This window comes from Leguminivora glycinivorella, chromosome 4 (assembly GCF_023078275.1).
Source record: "Leguminivora glycinivorella isolate SPB_JAAS2020 chromosome 4, LegGlyc_1.1, whole genome shotgun sequence".
Taxonomy (NCBI): Eukaryota; Metazoa; Arthropoda; class Insecta; order Lepidoptera; family Tortricidae; genus Leguminivora; species Leguminivora glycinivorella.
Window position 1 is genome coordinate 13289154 of NC_062974.1, and position 14850 is coordinate 13304003.

The window sequence follows — 14850 nt, forward strand, 5'->3', positions numbered from 1 at the left end:
AATAGTAAATATTTTATAGATATATGTTATTTAAGTTTCTGTGTAACTTGGTCCTATAATAAATTATGGTTCTCATTTCTATAAAAAAAAAAGAATAGTAAGTAACTATATACTCGTTGTTACTAACAAGCGCCATGATTGCCAACATCATAACTCATAATCAGGGTGTCTTTCCCTATTAGTTGCGCGAGCGCCGAAAGGTCGGATTGTCCAAGCACTTAGCGTACCAAGATCTTGAAATCCCGACCAAATGTCAAATCGCGTCTACTGGTTTCGTGGAGCCTTCGGATCACCCTTACTGGAAAGCTATAAGAATGTAACCCTGCGTACGAGAAGTTTGTTTTGCGTCTACCTGTATACGTGTAATTCACGAAGACGCGTGCTTTGGTTCGTATTTTCATGCTATTAGGGTGACTCTGCGCGTCATCGTGAAAAACACAATATGTACCTGCCCGCCTTGGCGCTAACGAATTGAGATGTGGCGCTAATGGCCCGGCTACCCCGTGGTAATTGGGGGAGCACGAGACCGCAAACCCTTCTGGGCAAACAATCTTCTCAAAAGATCAATACATCTATCGATTCTGGCGACTTGTTACTTTACTATCCTTGCGTTTAAGGTTCCACGATGGATTTTTCACACCTGTTTGTACATATTTGAAAAATTAAGATAAGCAGAGGTATTATTTTTAAGTAGTATAAGTATTGTTATGTAGTATTAAAACAGGAAAAACAATACACAGAAACGAATCGACAGTGGGCAAAAAGCATGCAAAACCATGTGGGGCCTGACGTTATTGATTCGTTCCAAATTCGATTTTGAAATACAGTTTGTTTAAGAGAAAAATGTTCCATTGCTCAAGAGCGGCGTAGCAGAATAGAAGTCAATCATTATGAGCGCGTGTTTAGCATGATAGTGGACGAATGCCGTCGAGGTGGTCAATTAGTAAAAGCGTGAAGAGGCTGTCACAGTTTGGGACTGTATTGTGGACATTGTGGACCGGGCTCGGCTGGTGTGAGTTCACGTTGGTGCGAAGGCCGGTGTCTCCCATTATCTCGCTGCCAGCTAAGATTCATAAACGCTACATTTGCATCCTCATTATGGGCTTATGAATAATCCTTTGAACGTGGAAATGCTCATTTTTACACGTAGGTACACTAAATTAAACAACCACGTCTGGTATTTGGTTTCCTGGGTATAATGACTATATAATTTCAGCGTTTACTAAATTATGTAACAATGTTGGTAGTAATTGCTAAATAATATTATTATAAGACGAATGATGAGAGAAGACTGCATGTCAATGAAATGCGAATGTTGCGATACTTGCGATGGATGTGTGGTGTGACAAGACTGGATAGAATTCGGAATGAGTATATAAGAGGAAGCCTGAGAGTAGCGCCAGTGACAGAGAAGTTGAGAGGAAGTAGATTAGCATGGTATGGGCATGTAATGCGGAGGGATGAAAGCGATGTTATAAAACGAGTAGTAAATATGAAGGTGATACAATGGTAGTGGAAGACCTAAGAAAAGACGGATGGAATGTGTGAACAATGATATGAGAGTGAAAGGTATTAGTATGGAAATGACGGCTGATAGAGAGGAATGGAGGAAGATGATCTGCTGCGCCGACCCCAAATAATGGGAAAAGGGCAAGGGAATGATGACTCTAATTAAATATTCTGATCATGCCCACTCTGATGAAGTCATCAGAAACTGGGAGTTTACTGTTTCTAACACCAATTAACGAGAATGGCTTAAGTTTGTAAAGTTTGCAAATGTATTAGGTAGTGTCCAAAACATATTAGTTAAGTACCTTTTTTTTATTATTATAAATGGGCTTACTCTTGACCACAGACTAGCCAAAGGCACGCACGTGCCAACCTATGGCATGCAGCTAAATGTTGTCTATTTAGTACCAGTTTTTCTGATATTGGTCACTTTTGCCATTATCAATTGGATTAATATTGCAACATAAGTAATATAAACCGAAATACATTTCATAAACCTAAGAAAAAATTATTAAAATCACCGGGAACCCGGGACTTCAACGTAGATATCTACGCGGCTAATGTTTAACCTTATCACTAGACCACCGGTCACTAATTCATATTCAATTAACGTTATTGTACTAATTAGTACCTATAAGTTGTAACGGAACGTTAAAAATTTTTTTTAAGTCTATCAAGCTAAAATGAAACAGTAACCAGAGAGTTTAGATAACGTAATCGATATCAAAAATATCTATATTGTATAATATGATCCGTTAAAATGCTTGTCACGGATTGCCCAATGAAGATGTTCCGGTGTGGTTTACCGATGTGTATCGAAAGTATCGGGCTCCCGCGCCGGATCCCCGGGAATGCTATCGGTTCCGTATCGATTATTCACGCAATCGCGGCGATTCGGTATCGACCTATCGACTTATTTTAGCTAGCTGATACAATATCAGAATGATATCGACATTGTGACATTAGCCACAATTTTTTTCTTCTACTCTTTCTTAATCAGAACACGGTACCGATATGACCTTAACATAAAGGCAAATTAATCCTCACTATTTTTAAGTCAATTAAAAAAAATCTTAGTTGCACTTTTTAAATGTGCATGCATATGTACTTACCTACTTACTTGTACCTGGCCTTACGTATTCAGACTACCACCTAGAAATAAAATATCTAAGGAGTACGACGTTGGAAGCTTGCAACTGTACCCAATTCTTAGGTAATATACATATTTTTACAGCCCCGTACAGGAACGGGTCTGGTCCCGCACAGGTCTGTGATTTTACTGAGAACCCTGCGACCTTGATACAATGATTAATAATTTTATCTGACAGAGAGTAAGCAAGGTATGCAGCGTAGAGTGAAAGAAGGAATAGGTATCGATTTCGATCTTCAAATTTGATATCTAATTGAAAAGTAACCAATCTCCGTTTCGTTTTTTGGTCTGTATAACAATTGTTATAAAATGCCGGCATGGGTGAGCTTCGTCGAGGAAGCCAAGTCATCCTGGGTCGGTTCTCACGACTTTTTGTGACCGAAGCACCCGCACTTATTTCAACTTAATCATCGTATGACTTACACATTTTAATCGTTACATTACTATATTTCACATAGCACGGAAAGGATTTTGGAATAATTGATATTATTTCGTGAGGTAACATTCTGATCTTCGGACCTGCATCAGATCATTCATTGATCTCTAATTTATTTAAGGTATCTTATACAATCCATAACTACAATTCAGTACGTATTGTATTTACTAAACATTAGATATTTGCAGAATGTGAAAAGTTATTTGCATGTAGGTACCTATGCTCTTTCCGCAGACTTTATAATAGATTTACTAGTATCGATTTGGAAAGTAGCTACTTCTTGTTGGATTGTGTGTTATAAAAATGTTATAGGTACTTAATTACAATTAGTCAAGATAGCTTTCGCAGTATTGTTTATATAGACACTCATTCATCGATTAAACTTAGCCAGAAGTGTTAGTTGTTGAAAATGGAGCTTTCCGAGACATGTCGAGCGAGACTCTTAAAAAATTGCAATGAATTTTTATGTTTGATTTCAGACCCATTCGGATCAAATGCCGTTCCGTTGCGAGTTCTGCTCGCGGCACTTCAAGCACAAGAGGTCCCGCGACCGGCACGTGAAGCTGCACACCGGTGACCGCAAGTACCGCTGTCCGCACTGCGAGTCCGCCTTCTCCCGGAGGTATGGATTTTGGATTTTAGACACTTTCAGACCAAATGAAACTCGCCAAAATTCATGCTTCCCCTTAAAATTATGAGGACTAACGATTTCAAAAAAGTGACGAAAAAAAAATATGACACGATTTTTATCTTATCTTTGTTTCTATGCCTACATATTTTGTATGTACTATCGTCTCCAAATCCGCAAATCTGACACTCGGGATTCGAATGAAAAACTGAGGACATTTTTTTCTGCTTGATTGAAGTTCATCTATTTCTTCGTGATTCTGAGTCGTAATTAAAAATATTTCCTCTTATTATGTTTAGGGGTAGGTAGGTAACCATTTTAATTGTATTAATTTCAGATAATATTTATTTATATAGGTAGATTCGACGTATTTCATAATTTATGGGCCTTATGGGACAAAAATGTTTAATTAATTAGTGCGAAGCTAATACATTCCAACATTCCACAACTAAATAAAGAAGGTCAGATATGGACGGCACTTGTGTATGAACAAGAGAGTGTCTCTAATTCTAAAGAATAATAAGCTTAGGAGGATCTGTCCTAATGGCTGTTGCCATAATTAGATTCTTATAAGTATTTATGGAATAGAAAAGCCTCGAAGCTAGTAGGATACAAAATCCTTAAGTCCAAGCCTATTGATGTTCGAGTAAGGCACAGCGCAACGGTAAGAGGTGCGACAATGGGCCTCTAAGATTGATCACCGTCGTGGCACAAAGCTCGCTCCTCGACCACGATGCGTCACCTTTTTCGTCACCTCGCCGCGGTCACGTGACTAATTCCACGCAATTTGTCGGCCCAACGAACCGCCGTCGAGTGAAAAGAGATGATGCACTGACAAATGGCGTCGAGGGTCTCACAAAAATGAAATAATGGCCCGTACCTAAACTGGCACGAAGAGCCCGGCCATTAGCGGAGGTGTTTGGGCGAACGCCTCTATTCTGTAGTTTGCGTGAAAAGCCTCTTTGTTAGTTCTGTTTGGTTCGTGCTTTATGTGGGCACTTATGTCTCATATGACAAATTGTCATCAGTGGTCACATAAAAGACGACTTTATCTCTCGAGGATGTTTTCGAGCTGAGATTTACATTTTTTGTAGGTGTCATTTGGGAACGTTTGACGCTCATAAAAATAAATCTTTTGAATGTTAACTACATATGTAGCGAATAAAAATAATGAATCATATTATTTAGACTTAGGTACAAGTATTACCTACTTATGTATAAGTAAAATGCATTCGTTACTATAAGCAGACATCCTAAAATGTTCCTAGTGGACTATAATAATAGTAATAAAATACTTTATTGCACACTACAGAAGAAACAAAAAAACATAATTCAGAACAGATACAACGTGGTAGGTAACAACAGGCGGTCTTATCGCTAAACAGCGGTCTCTTACAGACAACCTTCAGATACTATTTAAAAACGTTGAACTGAAATTAATTTTCAGCATTTAATTAAGACGGCATCATGAAGTACCCTACTTAATAACAACAATCAGCTAGATTGGCTACTAATACTAAATACTGAAAACCGTTTTGTTTCACTCCATTTCTTACACGTCCTCCTCTTTTCCAGCGATCACCTAAAGATCCACATGAAGACGCACGACATCCAGAAGCCTTTCCAGTGCACCGTGTGCAACCGCGGGTACAACACCGCGGCGGCGTTGACATCGCATATGCAGGGCCACAAGCGTGATCGTGAAGGCCGGGAGACAGATCGGCGGCGGGCGCTGCGATGTCCACGGTGCGGGGACGCCTTCCGCAGGACGGCGGTACATATTGTTAGCGCTGACATCGCACATGCAGGGTCACAATGCGATCGTGAGGGCGGGGAGACAGATCGGCGGCGGGCGCTGCGATGTTCGCGGTGCAGGACGCCTTCTGCAGGACTGACCTCTTGCAGGTTAGTGTTCGTGTATTGATACTCGTACTTTATTCAACTGCGGCGACAATCACGTGTAATAGGGCCACAAGCGTGATCGTGAGGGCCGGAGACCGACCGGCGGCGCGCGCTGCGATATGTCCGCGATGCGGGGACGCCTTTTACAGGACTGACTTCTAGCAGTGATTCTTCAGATTCATAAATAATTCCGAAGAGGCGCAAACATACAAACTTTTAGCATTGTGTCGTTTTAGTTAAAATATTTTTACAAGATACCTACAATAAAAAAATCTGCTCGTTTCCAGGCTCACATGACCAGCGCCCACGGTGTTGACGCAGCGGCGCTCACTCCCCCACGGCGCGTCGCCTCCCAACCGCCACCCACGCTCCTCGCCTGCATTTACTGCACGCGCGACACCTTCACAAGCATGGAGCAGTTGCAATTACATGTCCGAGCTGCTCATTCAGCATTACTAAATGGCGAGACCCCTTCGGATCAGATCGTCGAGCAGCCTGCGCCTACTGATCTCAGCAGAAGGGCTGAAGAACCACCAGTCAAGCGTAGACGTTCAGATTCTGCAACGCCTCAACTGGCTTTGTCGCCTGGGACTCTGCTCTGCAATCAATGCGACGCAGCCCTCCCCGACTTTGAAGCGTTTCGCGCCCACTTGAAAGGTCACCTTGAAGAGGGTGGAGAGTTGAATCGATCCAGCCCAACGCCGTGCCCTCACTGCGGGGCCTCATTCGCTGATGCAGCAGCTTCGGAGCGTCATCTCGCCGCACATTACCTGGCGGTGTCGTGCGAATACTCGTGCCACAGCTGCGCGCGCAGTTTTCCAACACCGGACGACTTGCAAAAGCATCTACTGGATTTGCACGCTCATCATCTTTACCGCTGTTCTCTTTGCAAGGAAATTTTCGACTCGAAAGTAGCTATTCAGGTGAGCATTTAAGCTATCATTAAGTACACTATTTATTTCTGCGCTCTTAAAAACTTGACTAACAGTTAATAATGTGTTTCAAACGGTGTCCTGCCGTTTCACCAAAAAACGTTTCGTCAAATTTCATTTCCCAATAATCATTTCGCAATAGTTTCATTTCCCAAAGTATTGTTTGGCAAAGGTATGTTTCGCAATGATTTTGTTTGGTCAAATTATCATTTGGCACAATTAAATTTTATTTAGTCAAAACTTTATTTCGCAAACGTTTTTAATGGCAAAACTTATATCCCAAAAACATGTTTGGTCAAAATTTCACATCGCAAATTTCGAAAATATTTAGGCATTTGCATTTTCATTTCTACGGGATTAATTTAATTTACCGAAGATTTTTTTGCCAAATTTAACTTAAAATTGTCATGAAAAGACCGGATGGAATGTCGTTGATTCCGTGGAGTATGGGACGGGTGCTGGTTTGGGACGCAACGTGCGTTGACACACTGGCCCCGTCTCATCTCCACCGAACCTCCGTGAGGGCAGCATCAGCAGCAGAGGCGGCCGAGAAACTAAAGGTAGGAAAGTACAGCGGTCTCGGCGCCGAATATATTTTTATCCCATTCGGCGTCGAGACCCTTGGCCCGTGGGGCCCTGGCGCTCTAAGTCTCTTCAAGGACCTGTCGAAGAGACTGAGAGACGCCACCGGAGACCGAAGAGCTGGCAGCTTCCTCGCTCAGCGCATTAGCTTGACAATCCAGCGAGGAAATGCTGCCAGCGTCTTCGGTACCATGCCACAGGGGCCGTTTTTAGATTTATTTTAGTTTAATTTTAGATTTATTTAGTTTAATTTTTATTTTAAGTTTAATGTTAGTATAACTTTAGATTTATTTAATTGAATATTATGTAATACTAATAAGTCGAATCTTTACAAATAAAATTAAATTGTCACATGATAATTTCAGTTTTATTCCCAAGGCTTCAGTTGGACACGAAAAGTTTGTTAAACTTTATTTTTGTCAAATTAATATTACTGGAAAAAAATATTTTGTCAACAATTTTTTTGTCAAAAAATGTTTCTACAAATTACACCATGCAAAACCACGTTTGACAATAAATATTACAAGGCATAAATGTAATGTAGTAATTTTATTAGTATTGTAACAGAAAACTCGTGTGTGACAGGGTCAGTTTAGGTGCGACGACGAGCGAAGCGAGAAGGAGCGTGTTAAGTTGACAGTGAGCAAATGGCGTTTTAAAGTAATTAAAAATTAATAGAACATAACGGTCTTGAAAACATAAGGTTTCTTATTAATAGAATGTATCCGGACATGTAAGTGAAATTGTCATCCTTGACATTTGCAGGAGGAGGAAAAAAAGTAGGTACGACATACACATTATTTCACACAAATCTCGGACACATAGTATAAAATCAACAAACAAATTTCCAGTGCACCATTTAATTACAATATATTGGGAAATGGAAATTTTGCCTAACAATACCTTTGACTAAATAATATTTGGTAAAATGAAATTTGACCAAGTAAATATTTTGGGAAACAAATACTTGCCAAAAAAAGTTTTGCTAAATGTCAATTTGCGATAAGTTGTTTTGCCAAACGTTTATTTGGGAAATGATAATTTGGGAATAATAGTTTGGGATGTGAAACGTTGGGAAACGTTTTTTGGCGAATCGTCAGTAAACCGTTTCAAACACAACTTTGTCCCCCTCATACGACTGTTTCTGGCCTTTCAGGTGCACTTTGCCGTGGCGCACAGCGGCGAGAGCAAAGTGTGGGTGTGCCGGTCGTGCGGCGGGTCCCCGCTGCGCTCGGAGGCGGAGGGCGCGGCGCACGTGCGCGCGCGGCACGGCGCGGCGCGCTGCTCGTGCGGCGCCGTGCTGGCCGGCGCGCGTGCGCTGCGTGCCCACGCGCAGCTCCACGCCTACCGCTGCCCCGCGCCCGGCTGTGCTGACTCCTTCGCGGTCCAGTACTTGCTTGAGAGGCATATGCAGGCGCACCACGCTATCACTCAGGTTAGAAGATATTATTAAAATTCTCGTGCTAAAAACGTGGCATTTGATGAATGAATCTGCATGTCTTTCACGGCATGTTCTATCATAATCAGAAATTAAGTCTAATGTCTATTCATTTTCAGTCTCGAGCAACCATTGTTTGATTTCTTGATTCTTTGCGTAACTCCTATCAGTTTCATCTCTGCAACAGATATATTACAATATAATTACTGACAAGAAAATGTCTAATTTTACAATTATGGCCTGTAGGGTTTGAATGGCGAAAGCACTCGACCAAAGCGAGTGGAAAACAACAACTCTGGTGACGGTGCGGACGGCGCCTGTTCGCCATGCGGGGGCGAGGCTGTTAGCGATGAGCGGCGGCGCAAGAACGGCGCCGTCGCGCTGCAGTGCGCCTACTGCGGCGAGCGCACGCGCTCCCGCGCCGAGCTCGAGGCGCACACGCGCGCGCACTCGGGCGCCGCCGCCGCCAGGCACAAGTGCCTCATCTGCGACGAGATCCTGCCTTCCGCTGCGGTGCTCGCTGAGCACAAACTCACTCACTGCAAAGTAAGGATACCCAATTTGTTTCACTACAACAAAGTTTAACAAAATGAACATAATTGGATTTTATTGTATTGGAGAATAGTGCATGCTTGCATGCTTTGCTGTGTCACAACATAGTTTCAAAAACTTACGGGCAAAATCAAGATTCGTTCCAATTTAGCAATTTTAGGTGGTAGCGGGTGATACGTGTGCTCGATGCCGTGCGCGACTGCCGTCCGAGGAGTCCTTCCTGAGCCATATGGCGCGCCACCATCCCGCTCTGCCCGCGCCCTGCGTCGTGTGTCGCCAGACGCTCGCGTCCGAGGCCGAGGCGCGCCTGCACGCGCGTTTCCACCTGCGCTGTTCTGGCGATGAACAGCGCTGTGCTATTTGTCTACGCGCTCTGCCCGAGGGCGAGGCCGGCACCGGAGCGCGCGCCTGCGCCGCGTGCTACGCGCGCCACGCCGCGCCGCGCGCTCCTCCGCCCGCCGACCACGATTGTCGCCTCTGCCGTCGGGCGCTCGGTTCACCCACGCGGTTGCAAGCCCACCTCATCGAACACACGTTCGCGGGCATCGGCGCATTCACCTGCTACCTTTGCTCCGCCGTATTCACCAGCGCGGCCGGCCTGCAGCGCCACCTACCCGAGCACGCGTCCGCGCCTCGTCCCTACGACTGTGCGCGCTGCGGTCTCAAGTTCTTCTTCCGCGCAGAGCTCGATAACCACTCGTTCGTGCACCTCGAGGAGGCGGAAATAGCGCAACGAGCGTTCTACGAAGCGTACGCGCGCGGCGCGGCGTCGGCTTGGGCCGCTCTGGCCCCGCCGGAGCCGGTGCCGCAGCCCGTCGCCGAGCCGGACGCGGCTGTGAAGCGCGAGCCCGAGATCAAGGAGGAGAAGACGGACGAGTACATCGAGGTGGGCTCGCCGCCGCCGCCGCCGCCGCCGCCCTCGTCGCCGCCGGCCGAGCCCGTCGTGAAGCAGGAGAAGCCTGACGAAGACTGAAGGGTCCGTCGACCTATTTCGTCCGTGACGCGGGCCCATCCCCGCTGCAATACTAGATTACGTCCCGACTAGCTTATGTTAGATAGATAGTTATGTTATAGTTAATATAATAATCGTTGAAATTTTGCGTTTAGAACGCTGTATTTTCCAGTAAGTAAAAAATAGCATCATTATGTTGATTAAGTGATGTAACTGATGTATGTTTTATAATGTTTACATGACTATTTGTAAAAATTGTTAAGTTAATAAATTATCCTGTTAAGCTTCATTTATCTAAGCGAACCTTTGTTTTATTTCAACTTTTACAAATGCTCATATGCCAAATATGTACAAAACCAGCAAAGACTTGGAAATCGGTGCGATGGTAACCTCTCAAGCGGTAGCGACCTGCGTCTGTATCCAGGGCAGGAGCGCAGCGATATTCACGTAAGCAGCAGGCACGTTGGGGTTGGCGCAGCCGAGCCCCCAGGCCACCAGCCCCACTACCACCCACTGCCCGTTCACTTGACACACCAGTCCTGAACCGCCATCGCCCTGAAATTATTTAACAACCTAAATATCACTGACAGTACCTAAGTTTAGAATAGCACAGGAGTAGGTATTTAGAAGTATTTAGAAGTATTAGGAGTCTTAAACTAGTACACCGTAAACCGTAAATAATGAAATTTACGGTAGACACTATCTAAGCTCTTAAGCTCTTATCGGATTTTTTATTATTATATTATACCAATCAAATGTGCATCAGCAGATTCCTGATGGCAATCTTATGATTTAACCTTATGCAATCTGGTACCGAGTTCCAACTTATCCACATTGGGTGGATTTGAACAAAAGCAGAGGTGTTCTAGCAATCGCGTTTAATGAGCGATAGTTAACTTTGCCCTGTTTGAATGTCCCACATTTCGATTACTAACGAAGCATGAAGGCGCAGTTGCAAGGGCACTAATTTCACAATATTGTGCTCTAGGCCAATTTTTGTATAGGTGTAAATCTATTTGTGTAAATTACAAATAAAGTTTAGGTGATGTTCATTACAAAATTTACTGGACGTTGAAAACCATTTTCAGGGATTTCAGCTACCATCTTACATAGATAACATTTTCACTAATAAATAAGAGTCACTAGCCTTTACCACTTAGTGTGCATGACACATTAAGGGTCAGTTGCATCAATCACGTTGGACAGACACATCATCGTCACGCTGCAGATGTCTATGGAACTTCCCATACAATAAAATTTAACGAACGCTTTAACGGTGACAGACGGTTTGATGCACCCGGCCCTAAGTAAGTGCCTACTTAAGTCTAGTCATGGGGACATAAACCTATGCGTAGCGTTGTCTATACCAGTAGCACAGCTTACTAGCATAGACAACGCTTAGCTTAGTGTACCTACTGGTAAACGAGAATACCAATAATAGGAAATGAAACAGGTGCTTACTGTACATGCGTCCTTATTAGCTTCCCCGCCAGCACAAATGAAAGACGTGGTATCAAGAGCGAAGCTGGCGCCCAGACGAGCCGCTTGCATCTGGCTTTGGCACGTGGCCGGGTCAACAATCGGCACGTCGACTTTCTTCAGAATCTGCTGGTATTGACCTTGTTGGCCAAACATGTTTTTACCCCATCCGGATACCCAACACCTGAAATGAAATTTACCTAAAAATAAATTCCATAAGCAATAAGTACTATCTACTAACAAGATGCTTTTTAATGACTTGCAATCAGCTTACTTCGTTGCTTGCAATATTTTACGACAAATCCGAAATCGCAAAAATAGTTATTTGTTATACAAGGGAGCAAAGTTGTATTTTAACCGAGTGTGGAATTGCAACACGAACTAGCGAATGGATTCTAGGGTTGAACTACGAGCTAGCGAATGGATTCTATGAAAATAGAATCCTGAGCGAAGCGAGTAGTTCAAAAATAGAATCCTGAGCATAGATAGTGTTGCAATACACACGAGGTAAAATAACTTTGCATCCCGTGTGTAACACATAACTTTTCACCTCACTAAAGCGAGGAAACACGCAATAAAAACAACTGGAACATAATTGCACAGAAATAAGTCAACTTGCGTTTATTTCCACGATGCACCCACCGACACCACAAAAGTTTCAAATTAAGATTCAAGAAGAAAAATCTATTTGGGTGCGTTCCGTTTCACGCGTTTTGAGATTGCAATGTTACTTAAGGTGCGGTCTGAATAAGTACAGTGGAAAAGTCAAAAATACAATTTCTTGTACGATTTCAAGTGTTTTATGGTAAAAATCATATTATAAAATTGTTTGAATTTAATGTTTTTAGTCGGATACAATTCGATATGAAATTATTTTTACGTGCACATCACATGATTTCTTAAGACAATTTAAGCACAGGGAGAAAATTGTCCTGTCTGGGACAAGAAATTATATTTAAAAAAATAATTAATGACACGTTCGGATACGAACGACACGAAGAATATTTGAATTCTTTGCACTCTTGTGGACAAAATGCGATTTTGCTATCTGTTTTTAAAGAATAAAAAGTCCTTTCCGAGCTAGTGAGGTGAAAAATACTTTTTCATTGAAAACATATCAACATCAGACAAGGCGAGATGTGTCAACCATCGAGCTTTCTTGTGATTAAAGGGTTGGATCATAGAAAAAGTTGATCGGTATGACCTATATATGTATAACACCCTGTATAACATAAATGTTACAGAATCACCTTGTGCGTACAATAGTACACTTGAACTACTGTATAACTTACCTCTGGCCAGTATACGTAGCAGTATTGGATGCTGGCAAGCATGCTCTATTAATAGTAGTGACAGAACCCGTCATAGGCGTCAACGGGACCGGAGTAGACAATCTCAGTACTGTGATGTCATACTGCAGAGTGGTGGGGTTGAAAGAGGGGTGGCTAAACACCTTTGCCACTGTGTACTCTTGGTAAGGCACGGGTTCGTAGACCCCAGCTGCGTCCCACTCCCCTAAACGCACCTTGACGTTAGGAGCTGTGCCTGAAACACTATTTTAAGAATATGAAACACTATTTTAAAAATAATTCGTGAAAATTCACATGACCTATGCATGTCTATAATTTCTAATGTATATCTTGCAGTGTGTAATTTGAGTCTGCACCAGTCATCTATCGCGGACTCCTGAAGATGAAAATCGGAGTGAAACATGTGGAGCAATTTTCAACTAAAAATAAGTGAGTGACCCGTTATTATTAGTTATTTGTTATTACAAGGGGGCAAAGTTGTATTTTAACGCCGAGTGTGGAATTGAAAAACGAGCAAGTGAAAGGATTCTATAGTTGAACCACGAGCGAAGCGAGTGGTTCGAGAATAGAATCCTGAACTTGCGAGTTTTTTAACACACGAGAAGTAAAATACATTTGCACCCGAGTGTAACACAAAACTTTTCCCCTCACTATAGCGAGGAAACTACAATGCAAAAAATGCGTTTATCACTGCTTCCAGTAGTTCCACACATGATAAATCCTCTTTATTACTAGATTCACCTACTTTTATCAATTTTAAAGCAGTTAATTTGACTTTATTCAAGGTCAAATTACTTTACCCACTAGTGGATAAAATGCGTTTTTACCCGCTGGTATTAAAGGGCAAAACACGTCTTTCCGAGGTAGTGAGGGGAAAATTTATTTAATCATATTTTGAAAGTTAGCGTAGTTAATACTTAATATCCCAAGCTGCTAATTACATGCTAACTGTTACTTTGGCGTTTAGTTTGTTTATTTGCGTTTCTAGTTTTTTAGCGTAGAAGGAACTAGGTAGGTAGAAATAGTATGGCAGTTAATAACACTTACACATATGTAGACAGTCGATGAGTCACAGTTAGAACGTTGAATTGATCAATTAGAACACCTCCAGCGATATAATCGTTCTGATTTGTTAAAATGAGTGCCTGAAAAGTAAATTACTGTAAGTAATACGTACAAATAGTCTTCATTGCACAACTCAACAGACAAGTAACCTTACAGAAAAGTAATAAGTATACACAGCAACTTTAATAGGAACAAGAAAACAAGTCAAGTGAAACAAAAGGCGGTCTTTGTAATATAAATCACTTAAAAGCGAAAAGCGGTATTATGCAACAAGAATTATTTAGGTATCTCATTGAACGTTTGATATTCTAACCTGCCATGGATATTCTCCAAAATTGGCCTGGCCTGTGGCTGGAGTGATCGCTGTGGCGGGCACTGACTGCAAAGTGCCGCATGCTACCACTGTCGTCGAGGTTCCACAGCAGAGTACCTGTCCGGCGGGACACGTCGTTCCTGAACCACCTCCCTGAAATGATGAGAAAATTACACTGTAGCTACAATGACCACGTGATATATTAAGTGATAAACAATCACCTCACAACTTACCGGATTCACAATTCTAATATCAATCAAACCACCTCCATAATTAGTTCCATAATTGGTGCAAGTGCCTGCTGCTACGCACCTGCAACCCGAAGCTTGCCTTTTGTGAATTTGGTGACTGATCGTTTCCGTCATGCCTGATCTGTTCAATATTTTGGTAGGACTCCTGTTCAATTTAATACTTCTTCGCTCCCTAGGGAATTTCACAGCGTTGTTGTAAGACGGCATTTGAGCACCGTAGCCTATGATCGGCGGCAGCTGCAAGGCCGCCGACGGCGATGGGGTGGTGCCGAGTCGCGGATCGATCGACGGCATGCCTGCAGCGGTTTCGTCAGGATTAATGACACAAACAATATCAGGAGTGTTGCAAAG

At 42.8% G+C, this 14850-nt stretch overlaps 2 protein-coding genes across 5 annotated transcripts in view; one reads left to right on the plus strand and one right to left on the minus strand.

Annotated features, from left to right (window-relative positions):
- Window positions 1-10384, plus strand: part of LOC125225721 (zinc finger protein 423 homolog) — a 138970-nt gene extending 128586 nt beyond the window's left edge. For all 4 annotated transcript variants that reach the window (XM_048129558.1, XM_048129559.1, XM_048129562.1 and 1 more), the window contains 7 exons: window positions 3575-3717; window positions 5299-5490; window positions 5613-5628; window positions 5913-6548; window positions 8296-8574; window positions 8824-9123; window positions 9290-10384. In XM_048129558.1, coding sequence (XP_047985515.1) covers window positions 3575-3717; window positions 5299-5490; window positions 5613-5628; window positions 5913-6548; window positions 8296-8574; window positions 8824-9123; window positions 9290-10102 — 2379 coding nt within the window. In that variant the 3' untranslated portion in view covers window positions 10103-10384. The remainder of the gene's footprint in view (window positions 1-3574; window positions 3718-5298; window positions 5491-5612; window positions 5629-5912; window positions 6549-8295; window positions 8575-8823; window positions 9124-9289) is intronic.
- Window positions 10385-10422: 38 nt separating this feature from the next.
- LOC125225723 (phenoloxidase-activating factor 2-like) lies at window positions 10423-14850 on the minus strand. The gene is made up of 6 exons (XM_048129564.1): window positions 14482-14850; window positions 14249-14401; window positions 13918-14015; window positions 12853-13113; window positions 11543-11744; window positions 10423-10636 (listed from the first exon to the last, which is right to left on the minus strand). Exons 1-6 carry the CDS (start codon window positions 14791-14793, stop codon window positions 10475-10477), a joined length of 1188 nt encoding a protein of 395 aa, XP_047985521.1. The 5' UTR covers window positions 14794-14850; the 3' UTR covers window positions 10423-10474.

Excerpts from the sequence above, each read along its gene's own strand:
- LOC125225723 (XM_048129564.1), bottom strand. The coding sequence starts at position 14,793 with ATGCCGTCGATCGATCCGCGACTCGGCACCACCCCATCGCCGTCGGCG. Across the intron at positions 14,016-14,248 it reads TTGGAGAATATCCATGGCAG|GCACTCATTTTAACAAATCA; the intron begins GTTAGAATATCA and ends TTTACTTTTCAG. Across the intron at positions 13,114-13,917 it reads CATCGACTGTCTACATATGT|TGTTTCAGGCACAGCTCCTA; the intron begins GTAAGTGTTATT and ends TTCTTAAAATAG.